General features: G+C 39.0%; 3 protein-coding genes and 1 gene segment (V, D, J or C); 1 reads left to right on the plus strand and 3 right to left on the minus strand.

The window, feature by feature from the left end:
* Positions 1 to 21,691, plus strand: part of LOC121523649 — an 820,099-nt gene that overhangs the window by 350,381 nt on the left and 448,027 nt on the right.
* The window catches only part of LOC121523651 (immunoglobulin kappa light chain-like), an 813,481-nt gene that overhangs the window by 348,625 nt on the left and 443,165 nt on the right, over positions 1 to 21,691 (minus strand). The gene's annotated exons all lie outside the window — the stretch shown is intronic.
* LOC121523533 (gastrula zinc finger protein XlCGF58.1-like) lies at positions 352 to 6,037 on the minus strand. The gene is made up of 2 exons (XM_041808453.1): positions 5,809 to 6,037; positions 352 to 3,311 (listed from the first exon to the last, which is right to left on the minus strand). The coding sequence occupies exons 1-2, from the start codon at positions 5,831 to 5,833 to the stop codon at positions 970 to 972; spliced, it is 2,367 nt and encodes a 788-aa protein (XP_041664387.1). The 5' UTR covers positions 5,834 to 6,037; the 3' UTR covers positions 352 to 969.
* On the minus strand, positions 10,296 to 21,072 carry LOC121523535 (zinc finger protein 260-like). The gene is made up of 2 exons (XM_041808455.1): positions 20,948 to 21,072; positions 10,296 to 14,342 (listed from the first exon to the last, which is right to left on the minus strand). Exons 1-2 carry the CDS (start codon positions 20,970 to 20,972, stop codon positions 12,142 to 12,144), a joined length of 2,226 nt encoding a protein of 741 aa, XP_041664389.1. The 5' UTR covers positions 20,973 to 21,072; the 3' UTR covers positions 10,296 to 12,141.

A 21,691-nucleotide genomic window follows, 5' to 3' on the forward strand; every position in this document is an offset into this window, starting at 1 on the left:
TAGTATAAAATAATTCATTTAAGCCACTGGTGAGGAAGACTGATACAGCTTGCTAACTGTCTTCATAAAGCTGCTTGCCCTGCCTTCAATTTCCAAGGCTGCACGCAAACTAAGCAGCTGGAGTTCACATAGTAACGCTAGTCATGACTGTTATCTGCAGCCATTTTTCTAATGGATATAAGCTTTTGGTGTTACTGCTACAATTAGATTCAGAGCTTGTGACAGTAAAACTCAGCAAGTTCAATTTGGAGGCCAGAACAACCATAGGGACCAAGTAAAAAATGTAGAACATAATACGTCAAAACAACATTGTCTTAAAAAGATAAAACTGAGACCACTTTATCAGCAGGATTTAATGTTTTTTTTGTTTTGTTTTCTTTTTTTTTCTGGATTTAGCAAGGCATTGCAAGCATAATAAGTACACTGATGGTTATAATCAAAAATTATGCACAATGATTGTTAAAAGATGTCAGTAAAAACATGATTAAAAGGGAGTACGCAACTTTGTCATTTCATTCAAAAAACAGGATCGCGTTTTAAAGAATCTTACAGACTTGAATCCCCCTAGACCCTCTGTTTGAGGGAACAACTTTGAGGCTGTCTGATTGGTACAATTATCTATTAACAATAATGCAAAACATTCAGTTTGGATGCAGGGAAATTATTGTTTAAACTGCCACTCACCTAACAAAATTCATGATGAACTCATAACTCACATTTCTGAGGACTAGAATTTTGCATTCCTATAAATTACCAGTTTTAGCTTGATCACAGTATCTCAATAGCGGCTCTTATGGAGGGGTTGTAGGGGTTAGGGTAATGTGTATGCCAGTGATGTACCTGAGTTCCAATTTTTAAAAAGTCACAGACTGTGAAGCCAAACAATGAAACTGTGTGTCCCCTGTGTGGACAGCCAAGTGTTCATTAAGATGTCCCTGTTGGGAAAATCTTTCACCACAAACTGAACAGTTAAATGATTTCTCCTTTGTGTTGGTATTTTATGTGTAGCTTCAGAATTCCTTTGTGAGCAAATGTTTTACTACAAACTGAACAGTTAAACGGTATTTCCCCTGTGTGGACAGCCATGTGTTCTTCCAGCTGTCCCTGTTGGGAAAACACTTTCTTATAAACTGAAGAACTAAATTGTTTGTCTTCTGTGTGGGTAATCAAGTGGTCATTCAGATGTCCCTGAGTGGAAAATCCTTTCTTACAAACTGAGCAGTTATATGGTGTCTCCCCTGTGTGGATATTCATGTGGTGCTTCAGATTTTCCTCGTCAGAAAACCTTCTACGACAAACTGAACAGCTAAATGGCATCTCTGATATGTGGACTCTCGTGTGCTGGTAAAGCCCGTCTTTCAATCTAAAACATTTCTTACAAACTGGACAACAAAATGGTTTCTCCCCTGTATGGATAGTTGAGTGGGTCGTCAGATGGTCCTGACGGGAAAATCCTTTACCACAAACTGAGCAGCTAAATGGTCGCTCCCCTGTATGGATAGTGAAGTGGGCCTTTAGTGTGAATTTACGAGAAAATTGTTTACCACAAACCGAGCAACTAAATTTTTTCTCCCCTGTGTGGACATTCATATGCAGCTTCACACCTTCTTTGCTACGAAATTTTTTACCACAGTCTGAGCAGGTAAATGGTTTCTCCCCTGTGTGTACACGCAAATGGGCCTTCAGCTTTCCCTGTGTGTTGTATCCTTTATGACAGATTGAACAGCTAAATGGTTTCTCCCCTGTGTGGATATTCATGTGCAGCTTCAGACCTCCTTTTTGAGTAAATCTGTTACCACAAACAGAACAGCCAAATGGTTTCTCCCCAGTGTGGGTAATCAAGTGGGCATTCAGCTGTCCCTGACAGGAAAATACTTTGTTACAAACTGAGCAACTAAATTGTTTCCCGTCTGTGTGGACATTCATGTGTTGCTTCAGACTGTGTTGGCTATAATATTTTCTCTCACAGACTGAACAGCTAAATGGTTCCCCCCGTGTGTGAAAAGTCATGTGGCTTTGCAAACTTCTTTGATAGGAAAACTTTTTATCACACACTGAACAGCTAAATGGTCTCTCCTTAGTGTGGACAACCAAGTGTTCCTTCAGCTTTCTCTCTTGGAAAAATCCTTTCTTACAAATTGAGCAGTTATATGGTGTTTCCCCTGTGTGGACATTCATGTGGTGCTTCAGATTTTCCTCGTCAGAAAATCTTCTACAACAAACTGAACAGTTAAATGGCTTTTCCGATGTGTGGACTCTCCTGTGCAGGTAAAGCACCTCTTTCAATCTAAAACATTTCTTACAAACTGGACAACAAAATGGTTTCTCCCCTGAATGGATAGTCAAGTGGGTCTTCAGGTATACTTTACGGGAAAATCTTTTACCACAAACTGAACAGCTAAACGGTCGCTCCCCTGTATGGATAGTGAAGTGAGCCTTCAGATATACTTGACGGGAAAATCTTTTACCACAAACTGAACAGCTAAACGATCGCTCCCCTGTGTGGACAATCATGTGCACCTTCAGCTTTCTCTTCTCGGAAAATCCTTTCTTACAAACTGTACAACTAAATGGTTTCTCCCCTGTATGGATTCTCTTGTGCGCCACCAACAAATATTTGAAACAAAAACATTTTCCACAAACTGAACAACTAAATGGTTTCTCCCCTGTATGAACAGTAAAGTGTGTCTTCAGCTGTACTTGACGGAAAAATCTTTTACCACAAACTGAGCAACTAAATCGTCGCTCCCCTGTGTGGATAATCAAGTGGGTCTTCAGACTTCCTTTACAGGTAAATCTTTTACCACAAACTGAGCAACCAAACGGTTTCTTCCCTGTATGGGCTCCTTTGTGTTTCTCTACTTGTTTCTTCTGTTTCCTCTGAGCTTCATCACTCTCCTCCCAATCAGCACTGTCATCAGTCTCGAATCCAGAAGGGTCAAAAGCCATGTCAGAAGTGACTGGCTGTAAATAACTGTCTGCTCCTGATCCCCCACAGTCCTCTCCATCAGATTCAGTTTTCAAACCCTCTGTGATTCTGTTTTCTTCACTTTGTTTCTCATCAAGCTGTGAGGATTGAGGTTTCTCTCCATCCTCTTCTTCACCCTTCACAGACACAGGAGTGAATGTGAACATGCTGATACCAGCCCCCTCTGAATCTTGAAGCTGCTCTCTCTCCTGACTGATCCACAGTTCCTCCTGTTCCTCCTTAATGTCTGCTGGTTCAGGAGACTCCTCCTGTTTAATACTAGAGCTCCTCTCTTGCTGCTCAGGGAGAACCTCTTTTTTGATCACCCTCAGCTGTTGGACATCTGTGGAGACAAATAATGGATAAAACTTTCTGAATAACGTTATTACACTTTGTACATTTGTAGATTTTTGGAAGGTATTCCATTCTTTATGTCGTCACATTCAGTCATTATAAAAGAGGCAACACATCAGTTCTGGCTTCCTGCTTGTCTCACAACATTACATTGATATTTGAAGTGATGCTGTAGTTTGTTTTAGAGGCAGAGATTCTATCACAAAGAAAAGAAGACTCACCAAAAGAAGACTCCAAGCAGAAACTGCCTCAGTGCTTGTAAATCACACCTCCAAAACTAACAGATAACCTGAACAATCTAAACTAATGTAGGGGAAAAAAAGACTAATCCAGGTCCAACCACTAGACACCGGACACCAACACTTATAGGAATTATGGTGTTCATGTGATTACTTTAAATTCCAGCCGTCAATATAACATTCTATCTATCTATCTATCTATCTATCTATCTATCTTGGACTGTATAAGACCAATATTAAGTGTAAAGTTTACCTCTGCTGTAAAAAAGGCCTTCCCACATGCAAATGAGTCTGACATCTGAAAGATTTAACTAATAAAAAAACAAAACAAATTATTTAGGAGACTGTTTATTGTAACATATAACATATTTATAATAGGTTAGACTATGTATTTTGGTAAATGTTCTTTATGATTGCTTATCCACCACTGACTTTGTCTACTCATTTTCTCTCTTCCATATTATTATTCACACACATTACATGTCTCTGTCTCCTGTTGTCTCTAGGCCTGTGTGATCTTTTGTCAGTACCCCTACGTTTAGAAAGGTTTCAGAGTTTCTGTCGTAATCTGCACATGGGCGAGGTTAATTTACAAGCGTAAATAACGATCATAAATATCGACAATAGCAACTGACAACAGGGGCCATCCACTGGTTTTCTGATCCCAGATGAAGGAATTTGAAAATGATACAATCATCACCAGGTGACCTGCAGAGAGGCCGCTCAGTCATAGTCTGTAGAGGAACTGATCCCCTCCTCAATATTCACGGCTCATCTGCCCTCACACACCTGTGAGGGGTGGTTCGTATTTCTGCCCACCGTGGTGAGAAGACCAGGAGGGAGCTGGTGCGGACATGAACCCACTGTCACTGATTCTGACCACATTTCCCACTGGTTTGTCAGTTTGCAACATTCTATACGGGGGGTTGCAGGATTTTCCTACATTACAAGTGTCAGACTTGGAGCAAGAAATTAATAAATTGTGCCCAACTGCTGCAATCCTGTGCCAAAATTCAGCATTTGTTTAACTATCGCAGATATTTTTTTAAAAAATCGGGCAGTTTCCTCATTTTTTTCATTTTGGTCACAACAATATTTAGTTTTTTGTCCTCCGCTAGCCTTGGAGGTATGCTAGTTAGTGAGTGACATCAGTTGTGTTCTTGCTCTCAAAATATATACATATATATTTTTAAAACACCCTATATGTTTCATTCATTGACATATTGAGGAATTTTTGTTTACCTTGTTATTTTGCTCGAGTGGCTCAACTTAAGATGTTTAATTTTAATATGAGTAATTATCATGCATGCATCATTAGCATGTTTGTGGATTATTTACTGGATTTGGAATCTCTCCATCGTAGTTTGAAAATTTAGGGGCCCCCAATCAGCATTTTGCATAGGGCTCCCACAAAGCTAGAAACAGCCCTGGTCACATGTAGCTCTCAGACTTGTTAGCAGCTAGGTAACACTAGTTTTTCATGCAAAATAAATCCAAGTCCCTCTTTGACCATGTCTTTATGACAACAATGCATGTTTGATATTGTCCAAATCATTCGTAGTACGTAGGACTCTGTGCATGACTTGCCTTAGTAAAACAAAGACATCCCATTTTCACTTTGTGCTCTCACTATGATGGCTGTTTGAAAGAGAAAAATTGCAGCAGGCCCCATCGACCATGCCACAACCCCCGAAGGTGTGAGGACCCGTTCAGTGCTCCTTGCAGCCCTAGTTTCAACATTAAGAACAGATCATATTCCACTGTTAAAGCCCCTTGTGTAACAAAATATCTACGAAGGGCTTTGAGTACATTTTAAATGACTTACTTCTACTTGAGTAGATTTACAGACCAGTACTTTTACTTCAACTCAAGTAAATTTTAATCAGAGTAATTGTATTTTTACTTGTGTACAATAGTCTGGTATCTTTCCACCTCATTTTAGGAGAGGATCGGGACCATAAACCAGATAAAAGGGGATTTGCTTTGACAACTTCTCCTGGGTGTGGGACAAAGTGGGCAGATTGATAGTCATTACAGAGGTAATATTAGAGTCGACCAGTAAAGTAAGGATATTCATGCACTGATCCTGTAAATGCTCAACAGCTACGGCGTTTACGCAAAGGTTCTATTGTTGTTAGGAGCTAGCGGTGGCTAACACTGCGCTATGTGAATGTAAAGTTAGCTAAAGGCTAAACTCACTGAAACATTTACAGGAAACAATTTCAGAGAAGAAGAAAGAAAACAAACCTGAAAGATCCTGAAGCTCAGACATTTTACAAACATCCAAGAGCCAACGAAAAATAAGAAAAGTAGCGATGCCACGTGCTGTGCCGATGCTTCGAAGCGTTCGTTGGGTAATCCAGGAAGTGTTTCCTGGACACTCGGACCGAGGCTTGGGGTCTGTTTAATTAGTTTAAAAAACCCTCCTAAGTCATTTCCTATCGACTTATCCTTAAACCCCAGTGAAAAGCGTCACAGGGTCAAGGAAAGGTGGGAGTAAGAGAACAGGAAAGGAGAACAACAGTGATTAGGGAAGGCGACCGGGGTTGCCAGGTCTGTGTGACAAAACCAGCCCAATGGCCGATAAAAACCAGCCCAAAAACAAGCCCAATGCTGAAATTTAAAATAATACAGTTAAAACCTCTGCCATACTGCATATATTGCTTGAGTGCCTGCAGACAGTTTTTATATCCTAAAGTCTCTTTAGGATGAGGAACTGTGACTATTAAAGTGAGAGGAGGGTAGGTGAAGGAGAAGAGGGGCGCCTAATCAGAGACGTGCCTCTGTTATTGATCATATCGTTTACACATGCACAAACAGCTGTCAAATACAGAAAATTGCTGACTCGAAACAATTCTCCCCCATTGCTTTGGCGCTCCTATGCGCCGCAAATAGTGCATACCCACTTTTTGCGCCACTGACAAGACATAAAAAATGGGTCTGCTCAACCCGCGGACAACAAAATCTACCAGCGGAAGTACGTTAAAAGTAGCCCAATTCCGCGGTAAAACCGCGAACCTGGCAACCCTGAAGACGACCGCACTTTCCCTAGACGGATGTTCCGGACGTGACGCGTTTTATTTGTGTAAAAACTACAATTCAGCATTGATGGACTACAAAATTCACATCTTCCGCTCGGTTCATTTTCTGTGTTGTTTTGCGTAGTAGTGAATGAAACGTGAAGACCTTGGTGATCAATATCAGCTAAATTAAGTTTTTATATCCTAAATTCTCTTTAGGACGAGGAACTGTGACGATATATAGTAAAGTGAAACAAGAAGGACATTAAAACACACATTTAAAACAGGTTCGCAAGTGTGCGTGATTACATCATAGGAAGACTACGCCATATATGCGGCAGTGGCAGAAATCAAAATAGGAGTGGCACTAACAAGAACTTGTAGATACAACTTTTAAACAAGCACTATCTAACGTGCCATCAAATCATCATATACGGTGGCGCATTGCATTCACTTGAAAATGAAAAAAAAATCCTCCTGTTTATATTATCTCATAAAAACAGGATTTTTAATTTTTTTTTTTTTGATTTTCCTGTTCTTGTTAGGTACTATCTCATAAAAACAGGATTTTTTTATTTTTGAATTTCCTGTATTATGAGATACTATCTTATAAGAACAAAAATAAAGCAGTGGTTCTCAACTGGTGGGTCAGGACCCAAAAGTTGGTCATGGAGCAGTTTTCAGTTGGTCGCGACTAGGTGTAAATGTTTGATTAACATTTTGACTAACTTATCTGCTCTTCTTGCATCAAACAGCTACTTTTCCCATGATAATTAAGTATTCTCACATGTTCTCTGGGAAACTGTCAACAATTGACACATAATGATGGGGAAAGAGGGTCTAAAATTTGTCAGTTTTGTCCCTTTTCTATGTTATTTCAGGTCTGTTGGTCCAATCATGCTCCAAACTGCGACATAGCTAAGTAACTAAACATGCATTGTCAAAAATTGCTAGGAAACTGTTGTAAGACAGACTGGTGGGTCCTGAGGCTGGACCAGTTGAGAACCACTGTTTTAAAAATGTAATTAAGTACAATATCTCACCCAAAAGAGTAGTCATTTTAAAAAATTACTCAAAGGAGTACAAGTACACAAACAACTATTCAATTATTGTAATTTGAGAATATGTAATTATTTACTTTCTATCCCTGGATAATGAAGCTTACAGCAAGTACCAAAATATTTTGTTACATGAAATAAGTGTAGTGTTGTGTTTAACTGCATTGAGCTACTGTTTCAGCTCCTCCTGTGCCGATTTTAACTGCATTTGGTCCTCATTCCTGAAGGCAAGCCCCTTATGTTTGACACAGTTCTTGATGCCCATAGTAATGTAGGAATTGTTTCAGGATGAACTCTCACTGTCTTTTGCGGTATCACCACATCAATAAAAATGGTCACGTATTATAACATCTGGAACATCTGGAAATCTTCAAATCAGACTGATTCTAAACATCCATGTGTGTAGCACCTGTTGCAACCCTGAGCAGATTTCAACAGTTGTTAAATTCACTGATTAATATCTTCAGAGCAGGCTGTAAAGAGTCTGAATTATCAGCTCTGGCTGTTGTTACTCAGACCAGAATGGCCAATAATTCATTTGAGCTACTGGTGAGCAAGACTAATCTATCTTACTAACTGTCTTCATAAAGCTGCATGCCCTGCCTTCATTCTCCAACACCGCACCTAAACTAAGCAGCTGGAGTTCAGATACTAACGCTAGTCATGACTGTTATCTGCAGCCTTTCTTCAGAAGAACACACCAATAGGGACCAAGTAAAAATGTTAGAACATAATCTGTCAAGACAACATTGTCTTAAAAAGATAAAAATGAGACCACTTTATCTTCATAAGCAGGATTTAATGTTTCTTGCAGATTTAGCAAGGCATTGCAAGCATAATAATTACACTGATGGTTATAATCAAAAATTATTGTTTAAACTGCAAATCAGCAAAACAAACAAACAAAAAACAAACAAACAAACAAACAAACAAACAAAAACATGATGTACTCATAACTCACATTTCTGAGGACTGGGCTTTTGCATTACTATAAATGATCAGTTTTATATCTTGGCTCCATCAGATTTCTTTGCCACTTAAATCATAATACATATCATGCATGCTGTGTAAATAGATATTGCTATTAGCTTGATCACAGTGTCTCAAGAGTAGCTGTTATTCACAGTAGGGGTTGGAGTGATGTGTACGGGACTCAGGTAGATCACTGGCAAATTTAAAACAATCACAGACTGTGAAGCCAAACAATGAAACTGTGAACGTGAACTGTGAAACTTTGAATACATTTTAAATGACTTACTTCTACTTGAGCAGATTTATAGACCAGTACTTTTACTTCGACTCGAGTACATTTCAATCGGAGTAATTGTATTTTTACTTGTGTACAATAGTCTGGTACCTTCCACCTCATTTTAGGAGAGGATCGGAACCATAAACCAGAAAAAAGGGGATTTGGCTTTGATAACTTCTCATGGGTGTTGGACAAAGTGGACAGATTTATAATTACTACAGAGATAATATTAGAGTCCGACCGCACTTTCCCCAGGCAGATGTTCCGGACGTGACGCGTTTTATTTGTGTAAAAACTACATATTTACATTGATGGACTACAAAATTCACATCTTCCACTGGGTGAAATTAAAAAAAAAAAACTGCAGTGGCAGAAATCAAAATGGGAGCATCACTGACAACAACTTGTACTATTTTAATCCAGCTCAATCTAATATGCTATCAAACATCACATGATTATGATAACAATAATCAAATTATCATAGAATGATATTCGTCATATGATATTGTGACACCCACAAATGTGTTGTCACAATTGTAGAATTTATGTTAATTTATGGGTAAAGGTCTAATGGGCTCTATGCACGGCAGGGGGTGGCGTATTTCCGGTGGAAAATAAGACCGGTTCTCAACTTCCGCCTAACGAAACGTACTAGGCCAAAACGGAATCTAAACCCTCCTATACTGCCTTAATTTGTCCGTTTCGATTGTTGTTTGTGTTTACTCTACCATCATCGCTTGGCATCCAAACATGCTAAAATGATGTTTCAAAAACAGGTTAAAAGCACTTCTGGACATCGTTGCTGCGTGCTGCAATGTAAATCTTCAGCTAAATTCAACTCATCATTGACAGTCAGCTCAGGTAACTCATGCAAACAGCGAGTAAACCGCAACGATTTTGCCATCATACCCCATTCTCTTCTCCCGACTGGAAGTGTGGGAGCGGTCTTATGCCAAATGCAGAAGCAGTTCGTGCATAGAGCCCATTATAGAGTGTTTTTGTGGTTAATGTGACTTAGATCTAGTTACCAGTTTCCACCATTAGAGGGAGTATCCCTAAATTGATTTTTTTAACCATGCATTGCAACTGAAATACATACGTTCAATGGATTTATCAAAAGACAATGACAGAGGTGGAAAAGTACGAGACTATTGTACTAAAGTATAAGTACACTTACCCTGATTTAAACGTACCTGAGTAAAAGTACCTTTCTTTATATAAACTCAAGTAAAAGTCAAAAGTAAGTCATCTTAATGTAAAAAAGGGAGCAATGACTTGCCTGTTAACTTATCAGACAGAACTGAAGATCTGAGGCACTCTGATGTGATAAAAATCCTTTATTAAACATGGATACGTATTTCGACTCTTCAAAAAAGAGGACAAGAAAAATGCTGATGTCATCATACTTCTACTGTTTAAAATCCTTTATTCCATCCCCACACTGGAAGCAAAAACAAACTTAGTAGTCAAACACTGTCTTCATAACATTTAGCAGCTGTAACAGATGGGGAAAAACATGGGTAAATCTGCCAGTTAGCTTGCTCAAAATACCCACTTGCTGTAAAAATGTACAAAATCCTTGTAAAAAGAGCAATGTTTTGAACCTCTAACCTGGTCAAATCCAGAAGTAACCTGAACCTGCATGATCCACAGCTGGGGTAGAAGAACCAACCACATCCATGTTCTGTAAGAATCTTACAGACTTGAGTCCGTAACAACTTATCACTTGAATTTTATTCATGTATTTTATTCAAATAGTACATTTATTCTCAATGCAGCTGTATGTTTTGCAACTTTAAAACCGCCCCAGTCTTTGAAGGCTTTCCACATTTTTGGAGTATTTCTGGGGGAATATGTGCCCATTCATTCTGTAGAGCAATTATGAGGTCAGGCACTGATGCTGGGTGAGACAGTCTGGCTCACAATCTCTGTTCCAGTTCACCCCAAAGGTGCTCGATAGGTTTGAGGTCAGGGCTCTGTGAAGACCAGTCGAGTTCTTCCAAACAGAACTCAACAAACCATGTCTTTATAGTCCTGGCTTTGTGAACTGGGGCACGGTCATGTTGGAATAGAAAAGAGCCTTCCAAAAACTGTTGCCACAAAGTTGGAAGCATAGCATGGTCAAAAATGTCTTGGTATGCTGAAGCATTAATATTGCCCTTTACTGGAAATAAGGGGCCACATCAGGTGTACATTGCAGGTGGCTATGCACACAATCCCTTACTTGTGCTGTAGCTCTCCCTGCATTTACACTCGAAGGAACGTAAACATCACACATCATGTTTCCAAATTCCCTGGGGTTTCATAATGTCATAGCACTCAGGAGGTGGGGTAATGTCAAATCAGCATCAATGAACCACTGATTTGGCCTTACCCAATAAAACCTAGCCCTGAATGAGTTAAACTTTTCAACGGTCTAAGCCCATTCAACTGCTCAGTCTTCTCGAACATTTACAGCCACTTTATTCCCTTATTGCTTTACAGGGACTTCAATTAAAATATTTCACAAAATACTGATGAACTGGGAATTGCGACAGGCAGCAGCTGCACTACTCTTAATGATCTAAATGGCTTATCAAACTTAGGGGTCTAAAAATAAGGCCCAGTTGATACAGGATGAACCAAACCATCCACTTTCAATGAATTCTTGCTGTTCCTATCTGGCCAAAGACATGTCCCACCACCATGTAAGACAAACAGATTGAAAAATTATTTTACCCCGACTGGCATTAGACCTTTGAATAGCTCAATGTAATATTTATTTTTAAATGATTTTTCATACTTTTCAGTATTTTTCCTATAAATGTAATTGTGTCTGATTTTTCAGCAGACTGTTCTATTCACTTCCATCTGCAATGGTTTGTGTGGCACAGTTAGCTCAACTATGGAGAAAACTGCACCTCATGGATAAAAACATATTCTTGATCCTTGAGGATTACGTATAGTTAACATAAAATATGTTATTACTGTTTAAATGCATTTCAAAAACAACTATAAACTGTGAAACCAAAGGAAACAATTAAGATTGAAAAAAAGACAGTCAATTGATCATTCTTTGTAGAGCACCAATTCTTAGCAAGGATTATCTCAAGAAACAGAAAAGCATGTCTACACCATACTTTTCGTTAGATCCAACATAAATCAACCACAAGGAGAGAACCAAATGACATTTTTAAAGTTAGATAAGGAAAGAAAAAGATGGAAAGCACAACAGCTTTCGCTTAGCTGGACAGATGAGATGAAGCACACATTATTAAGGATTTCCACTGCTCTCACCAACACACTTGTGCATTTTACAATTCTCTAGATGTGTAAATCTTTCATCACAAACACTGCAACTAAATGGTTTCTCCTCTGTGTGAATTAAAGAGTGTTTTCTTGCATCTATTCCTCTTGTAAATTGTTTTCCACAAACTGAGCAACTGAAGCGTTTCTCCCCTGCATGGACAGCCAAATGTTTCTTTAGATTTATTTCGTGGGAAAAATCTTTATGACAAAGCAAACAACTAAACGGTTTTTCCTCTGTGTGGATGTTCATGTGTTTTTTCAGATTTCTCTGTTGAAAGAATTTTTTATGACAAACTGAACAACTAAATGGTTTTTCTCCTGTGTGGGTATTCAAGTGTTCCTTCAGACGAGCCTGTTGGGAAAATCCTTTACCGCATACTGAACAATGAAAAGATTTCTCTCCTGTGTGCACAGCCAAGTGCAGCTTAAGATTTCTTTTGTGAGCAAAACTTTTTCCACATACTGAACAGCTAAATGGCTTCTCCCCTGTGTGGATAGCAGCATGTTTTGTTAGATTTCCTTTATGGGAAAATCTTTTATGACAAATGGAACAGCTGAATGGTTTCTCCCCTTTGTGGGCAATTAGATGCCTGTTCAGAGTTCCATGTTGGGAAAACTGTTTTTGACAGATTGAGCAACTAAATGGTTTCTCCCCTGTGTGGACTCTCTTGTGTGTGACCAACATGTGTTTCAATCGAAAACTTTTGTTGCAAACCGAACACTGAAATGGTTTCTCCCCTGTATGGACCTTCATGTGCCTCACCACCGCTTGTCTAATTCGAAAACCTTTCTCGCAAACTGAACAACTAAATGGTTTCTCCCCTGTGTGGACAGTCAAGTGTTCCTTTAGATTTCGTTGATAAGAAAAATCTTTATGACAAAATGAACAGCTAAATGGTTTCTCCCCTGTGTGAACAGTCAGGTGTTCCTTTAGATGTCTTTGGTTGGAAAAGTCTTTATGACAAACTGAACAACTAAACGTTTTCTCCCCTGCATGGACAGCCAGGTGTGCCCTGAAATATCCCTGTTTGGAAAATGTTTTATCACAAACTGAACAACTTATTTGCTCTGTGTGGATTTTAGAGTGTTTCATCAGATGTCCCCTTTGGGAAAATTCTTCTCCACAAACTGAACACCTGAATGATTTCTCCTTCGTGTGGGTATTAGAGTGCTCTTTCAGATAAGTTTTGTGAAGAAATCTCTTACCACAGATGGAGCAGCTAAATGGTTTCTCCCCAGTGTGAGCAGTTAAATGTCTCAGCATATTTCCTTGCTGGGAAAAACCTTTATGACAAACTGAACATTTAAATGGTTTCTCCCCTGTGTGGACTCTCATGTGCCTCACCAAAGCTTGTCTACATGAAAACCCTTTTTTACACAATGAGCATCTAAAGGGTTTTTCTTCTGAGTGGACAAAAGAATGTTTTTTGAGAGCTCCACTTTGTGAGAATCCTTTACCACAAACTGAGCAACTAAATGCGTGCTCCCCTGTGTGTGAAGTCAAGTGTTGCTTTAGATGTCTTTCATAAAAAAAACTTTTTTGACAAAATGAACAACTAAATCGTTTCTCCCCCGTGTGGACAGTCATGTGTTGCTTCAGATTCCTTTGTTTTGAAAATATTTTATGACAAACGGAGCAGCTCAAACGTTTGTCTACTGTATTAGTTCCTTTGTATTTCTTCACTTGTTTCATTTGACTAAAAGGGTTTGAACCTTCACAAGGTTCATCACTCTCCTCCCAATCAGCACTGTCATCAGTCTCAGATCCAGAAACTTCTGAAGATTTGTCAGAAGTATCTGGCAGTAAATGACTGCCTGGATTAAAGTCTCTGTCTGCTTCTGATCCTCCACAGTCCTCTCCATCGGATTCTGTTTTAAAACACTCTGTGTATCTGTTCTCTTCACTTTTGATTTCATCAATTCCTGGAGACTGAGGTTCCTCTCCATCCTGTTCTTCCGTCTTCACAGAGAGGGGATTGAAAATGAACACTTTGATATCATCCTCCTCTTCTTCTTGAAGCTGCTCTCTCTCCTGACTGATCCCTAGCTCCTCCTGCTCATCTTTAATGTGTGATGGTTCCAGTGGCTCCTTCTGGTTCAGACAGGAGCTCTTCTCCAGCTGCTCAGGGAGAAACTCTTCTTTTATCACCATCAGCTGCTGGATGTCTGTGAAGAGAAATCAAACACACAACTTTAAAAAAAGAAAAGCAAATTTCAATTTACAGAAATTCTTCATCTTAATCTTCAACAAAAACAGCTTCATTACCATAACTGGAAGAAAGAAGCATATTTCAGGGGTCAAGACTGTGACATCATTGGGGATTTCAGACTCTTTTTAGGATTGCTTAAGAACCTCTAACTTATAACTTACAAGCAAACACCAAGCCATGAGGTTAAAGGAGCTGTCTGCATTCCTCATTGACAGGATTGTTACAGGGCTCAGATGTGGGGAAGGCTACAAATATTCTGCTTCACTGAAAGTTCCCAAGAGCACAGAGGCCTTCATAATTCTCAAATGGAAGAAGTTTGGCACAACCAGGACCTTCCAAGAGCTGGTTGCTCGGCTAAACTGAGCAACTGGGGTAGAAGGACCTTGGTGAGAGGGGTGACCAAGACCAGCATCACCAGCTCACACCAGTCCATCATCCATCTCATAAACGCATTTGACCACAACCAGCTCCATCCCCTTGAGTCTTGAGACCACAGATTTCCTCACATTGTGCCAACACATAACAGTTCAGCATTGTTCCTAAATCCATCATCTCCTGGTCAAAAAGGTACACTGCAATCTGATGTTGTTCCTCATAAATTTAAAATGATTTTGAAAACTAGCTGAACAAAAATGAAGAATAAAGAGAAAATCTGAAAAACATTTTTTCTTTATGCAATTTTCCAGCTAATTGTTAACAGCCTACTACTGTTGCACAGTATACAGAATTTCTCTGAATTTTTTAGAACTTTCAAGTCAAAATGGTACCAGAATTACCTGGTGTTTGGTACCACTCCAAATATGGCTCTGTTGCAAGTGACAGGTAGCGAGTATTAAGCAGTCTAGGAGGATTAAAAAGTTTGAAGAGGATCATTAGATGTCAGCATGAGCAAGGTAGGCAGGCAGTGTCAATAGTGCAGTGGAAGACTCCAGTCAGTCATTCAGTTTACAGTGTGAGTCTGTGGACTGTAAACTGGGATATGAGGGCACAGGTGAAAAGAACAAGCTACCAACATCTCCATCACCTGGAGCTACTTCACCCACAGAGCAATGCCGAACTGATAGACTCAACCTGTATGGTAAGGGTGCAACAAATACACACTTACAAGACCAGCAAGCACCTCAGTGACAAACACAGACCTGTCTGAGGAGAGCAAAACATGACTGGTTAGCATAGCAGCTAACTGGCTAGCCTGTTAGAAGGAAGATGATTTTATTTATTTATTTATTTTTTTAATGACGTTACATGATAAACATAGCATTAGTAAATCACATCACTTTCACCACCACTCTGCAGTATAAAAAGCCCAACAGGCTTACAGGAAAACGTCAGCTCCAAGATGACAAATTTATGATGCTAAAGTTATTAGGTGTCTCCTTTAGGTGCTTTTAAAATGACTGAATAGCTAAAAAGCTCACAGTATGGCCACTAACTTATGTTTCATATCACTAGGCTGGTTCTTGAGTGCAAGATTAAACAACCAGTTAAAAAGACTAAGAGTCAAACTCCCTTTATGAATCTATCAGTGCCCAGAGTGAACATAAAGCCCTCAGTAATAAAAATCAATAAATAAAATGTGGTCATTGGAGCTACACTTATGTGTCAAAGGCCTGCTCATAGATTTATAGAATCTATTCTATTTATAGAATAATCTGAGCATTGTGCAGGGCAGGTCCAAAAAACATAGTAGTTTATGTATTAAATATTATCTAATTGTTTATATTCAAATAAAATTCAACAGAAGATTAGCTACTAGCCTTGTTACAAATTAAATTAGGTATGAAAGATAACTTGTATGGATGTGTTTGTTTGTAGATGTGTGCATGTATGTAGGCTATTTTTTATTTATGAATATATGTCAATTATGTGTGTTTTTGTGTGTTTCTCTGATGATGGGCTGTCTGAATGTTTTTGCTGCTCTAACAAGAGCAACTTCCTGGAAAAAAATTAATAATTTTTTTATCTATCTATCTATCTATCTATCTATCTATCTATCTATCTATCTATCTCACAAGCACACTGTATTTGAACAAATGAATACAGAGTATAAAAATGATTATAAAGAATGAGTTAATATTAAACTAAAACCTTATTTAATTTTTTGGGGGTTTTTTTGGTTTTTTACTCTAGGCCAGGGGTGTCAAACTCAAGGCCCAGGGGCCAAATATGGCCCGTGATACAGTTACACAAGATCATACCATATTTTTATTAAAACTAGCCAATGAGGTCTACAGTTTCCCTTCAGTATAACAATGCAAACTTAACCCAGATGATTAAAAATAGCCTTGTTAAGTTATAAAGGTTTTAAAAAGTAAAGAGTACAAATAATTGGAAATTTCATGTCATATATCTCACAATTATGAGTTAAGCTTATGATTGTGATTTTAATTTAATATTTTGGCCTTTAAATGAATGATTTTGACTTTTCATCTGATTTCGACCTTTAATATTCACAAATTTAAAATTTAAGTCATATTTTGACCTTTTCGCACATATTTTTCAAATTTCATGTCATGTTTTGACATTTTCTTAGTTAAACATTTGTGTACCAAGTACAACATACACAAACAACTGACACAGGTTTCCCCCCATAAAACCAACTGATAACAGGCTGTTATGCTTAACAAATGGAGATTTTAGGTCTGTTTTTTTTTTTGTTTTTTGTTTTTTTTTGTTTGTTTTTTTTTGCTTAAGCCAGAACTAAAGCAAGCTGATGTTTGACATAAAGATTAAAAATATGCACTGACATAAGTCATATCAGAGATAGGTTAAGAATGTAAAGTCCATCGTGGTCTGTGGCTAACTTTTGTTCATAACGTCGATCAGACTGAATGAAACCAAACAGAGCAGGCAGGTATACGTCTATGAAAGTAGCGATGGATCATGAGACTGTCAGACTGATTTTGTTATTATAGCGTTGCGCCTTTTGGCTCTGGCAAGCTTTCTGCAGTTTTCAATGCCTGCTAATGCCCGCGGCTGAGGTTAGTGGCTGCTGACGCTTCGTTTTAACGTTGTTAGGATGATGACTCTTAAGTGACTTGTAAGATCCGTCGAGGACTTCTTTCTACTCTTTGCGACCTTTGCAGGACAAATTCTACACACACGGTCGTGTTATCCTCCCCGTAAATACTGAATAACGCCACCGTGTTGTCAGCATTTTAGCACAGGGGGCTGCTACTTTCTCTTCTTCTTTGGTGCTGTATTAGCAGGTCGTGTACTGCGGCGCCACCTGCTGTTTCGGAATGTGTAGTCTAGTGAGAAAGAAAACAAATGCCAGCACTTCCGTGCTGACAAAAATATACATTATCGGGGCTCGTCGTAATGATATCGTAAGAATGACGTAATAATTTCCTGTTATCGGCCCGATAACTATCGGCCGAAAGTGAGATTTGAGATAACTATCTGCCGATAGTTATCGTGCATCCCTATAATTTATTGCTGGTGAAAATGAGAATGGCAGTTTATGGTTCAATGTTGATCCTGTTAGGCCCTCAGGTTTAATCTTAATTCAGAATCCGGCCCCTGCTGTGATTGAGTTTGACACCCCTGCTCTAGGTTGTCAATAAACTTTCATTCCCAAAATGTGACCATCCTTTGCAAACTGCTTCTGATCCATTTGGGATCAAGTATCGAACTAGTATCACTTAAGTCTTAAGTGTTGTACAATGATGCTAAACTTGGTATAGGTACTGAAGTTAAAACATTGGCACTGACAAAACTACTATCTCCAGACATTTATACAGCTACTAGGCTTCAGATAAAGGCCTGATACCTCCTGCACTGAAGTCAATATAGGCTCTATTAGACTATTTATTCACTATAAGTTAAACATTTAAATTTACAATTTAAATAAATTTATATTGGTGTTGGGCTTTAAAATTCACCTGACTGCTTATCTTCATTGATGAAAAGGTAGTGATGTGTGTGAAAATTTGATGATGTGGCCTATCTTGCTTAATTATAACACACTGTGGAACAGAGTCAGCTCACACCAACTTTATATTTTCCTACTCGCACCCAAAATTGTTACCTAAATATTCAGCAGATTGCAAGAAATTAAATGTTGGATGCTAAAAAGCTCTGACAAAAGAATTAAGGAGGTTGTCCAATGAGGGTAGCAGAGTGTCTCGGAAACATCAGGAGTGCACAGCTGAGTGAGTGAGAGATGCACCGCAGGAAAGAAAGAAGGGCATACAGTGCTAGGCTTTTCCAGGTAGAGGGGGGCACACAAAGTGACACGGGATATGCCATTTCCTGGCTGTTTCACAGAGGTTACGATCTAAATAGCGTAGAAACAACTCATTTTCAACACATTTTCAACTCAACACAAGTGAGGATTGTAAAAGTACATTCATCTAAGGGTATTTTATAGGCCATATGAGTCTGAACTAGAGTTTAATAGGCAGGTGCATGCTGCTCTTCTCCAAATCAGTTATTTCAGTGCAAAATAATGAGGTTTAATGATAAATAAAGCTTCAAGAAGCTTGTTCTGTGTATATGGACTACCAGAAGGGTGAAAAGAGGAACATGCCATGAATTAAACTGATAGAGATTCAGTGAAGGTTATATTTTGATAACAATCTGAGTTTTTTTTTTTCACCTAAACACCCAGTTGATTGGTCAGTGCATTATGTGTAATATCAGTTGACCAAGTCTTTCTCTGGCAGACCTGGTTGGCACCCTCTCAGTGTTCATTATAAACTGGACTGAATCACATCACAAGCCTGACAGACCTTACAGATGTTCATTTGAGGAAATTGTTTTGAAGCGAACCTTTTTCAGTTTTACATGATGAGCCATGATCCACAGACATATTTAGACTGTACAGACTGGGATCCTTTCAGGACTGATACCAACAGTCTGGATAACTTCAAAGAAGCTGAAGCTGATATTACATGCCTCAGTTAGTTTCTACAATGAACGGCCCTGGTTGACAACCAAACCCAGAACAATGAGGCTAGCTAGAGCTACTTGAATAATACAAGTCAGGTCAGGTCAGGTATGGCTATGGTTAGAGCTGGTTCAGCACTTTGCCACGTCTGCCTTGGTCCTGTACTGCTCTGTCCTCCTGATGGCCATCATCCAGGCCTGTCCCAGGTCCATGACCTATCTCTCCAGGTATCTTCCAAGATGACCCCTCCGTGATGCAAGCAGTCTATCCAGACCAGCCCACTGGGTCCTGGGCACCTAGTATACGGTGAGTTTGATCAGGCCTAGGAAAGCGCAGCTGACCCTTCCCACCTTCGCTTTCCAGAGAATGTCGGCATTAGGCACATGGTCTTGCCAACAATATCCAAAGATGAACCGAAGATAAGTTGTCACGAAGGTGCCTCTGGCCATCAGTCAGTGTTCAGGCCTCACAAGAGTATAGTCAGACCAATAAGACCAAGGACCTGCACCCCTGCCTCACCCCAGAACCCACTGGGAAGAAGTCAGAGATAGAGCCCCCACACTTCACAGCACTCTCTGTACCAGAACATAGGGCATATATTAGCTGGATGACTGCATGTGGGATCCCGTAAAGCTCCAGAAACTTTGGAAGGCATTTAGACTCGCCGAGTCAAGCTCCTGATGGAAGTCAACATAGAGTTTGTAGGCCTATGGCATAAGTTCTACTATCATCTGTTTAGGAAAAGTATTAATACATGCATGGGTGACATTTCATTCAGATTTGTTTTAAATAAACATTGACTATTTTTTTCTTTAGAGGCGAAAAACAAACAGAACAGGTGAATGACATAATAGACTGGCATGAGTCACAGTGGGGGATGAGATATATATATATATATATGTGTGTGTGTGTGTGTGTGTGGGTGTGTGTGTGAGTGTGTGTGTTGGACTTTGAATTTATTTGCTTATTCAATTTTTATGTATTGTGACTCTTTCAGTCAGAAATACTTTCTTTAGATAAAGCAGTTCATTTTTATTTGTCCTTTCATTATCAAAAAAGTCAGGTATGGTCCTCCATCCACGATAATGTATCAAATCCAAAACACACAGCGTTTTACATTTTTATATAAAGGACCTTAACTCATATACATTTAGCTTTTAGAAGGTCAGTTTGGACTTCCTAGAGTTTAATAAAAAATATATATTTTACATTTTTATATAAAGAACCTTAACTCATATACATTTAGCCTTTAGAATGTCTATTTAGACTTCCTAGAGTTTAATAAAATTACATTTTACTAACTCCAAGCAATCACAGAACAAATAGACCCAGACTGATCCTAAACTTTACCTTTCATTCATGCAGATGAGCTCTCTTACGGAAAATATCAGTCGCCACCTGTTCATGCATGACGTTTGGAACAAAGAAGGCCTCTGCCACGTCACCTAAACATGCATCATCATTGCTTAGTTTCACTTATAATATAACGCTTTCTGTGACCTTAAAATCTCACAGCCGCCAGTCAGCAAATACTTTTTGATTCTATTATTCAGAGTTTATTGTTCTCAGGAGCTAGCTGTGGCTAACACTCTGCTGCGTGGGTGTGACCGTTAGCTGAAGGCTCAGCTCTCTGAAACACTGACAGTAGAAAGACGAAAGAAAAAACAAACCTGAACGATCCTGAAACCCGGACATTTTACAAACATCCAAGAGTCGAAGGCGGAAGAGAAAGTTCAACTGTGAACAAGTTTCTGGGATTAATCTGCTCCAACCGGACGCTGAATCATCCAAACACAATAACAATGCTCCGGGTGAAAGCGCCTTCAAGGCCCGGAAACAAAAACACCATTTCCTGTACATAATTGTGGCCTTCACAATAAAAGTAAAGCTTAAAGTGCGCTGCCTCGGTATTTTGAAATTAAAATCAAGATGACCTGATCCAACTTTCGCCAACAGGTTAATTTCTTGTCAGAATGGGCCTACTCGACGGAGAGACAGACTCAGGTCAGACTCAAAGAGTTGGTTGATGAGTGATTTAAAACGATGTTTTCCCTAAATCATGTTTTAAATTGTCATGAGAAGAAAGAAAACTCTTGTTGGATGTGAAGCTTTTGATTTGTGGAGTAGGACAGCACTGCCAGGCTGGTCTTCACTGATCCACTGCAGAGAGAGATTAATAAAGTTTATGGAAGTAAACTAGACTAAGTCCTGTAGGGTCCAGACTTATTTTGGTTGCACATATGTTAACAAAACAAGAATCAAACAAGATAATTTAAATTTTTTTTTTAAGTAATTGACAAAGGAACAGGCTAAAGCCAGTGGCTTATTTTTGCTTATCTTGTCCATCCAAAGAATAACCCATAAAAACAGTAATAGAATAGAAAACTAAATACATGATACTTGAATTTTGAATT

Source organism: Cheilinus undulatus, linkage group 16, assembly GCF_018320785.1.
Source record: "Cheilinus undulatus linkage group 16, ASM1832078v1, whole genome shotgun sequence".
Lineage (NCBI taxonomy): Eukaryota > Metazoa > Chordata > Actinopteri > Labriformes > Labridae > Cheilinus > Cheilinus undulatus.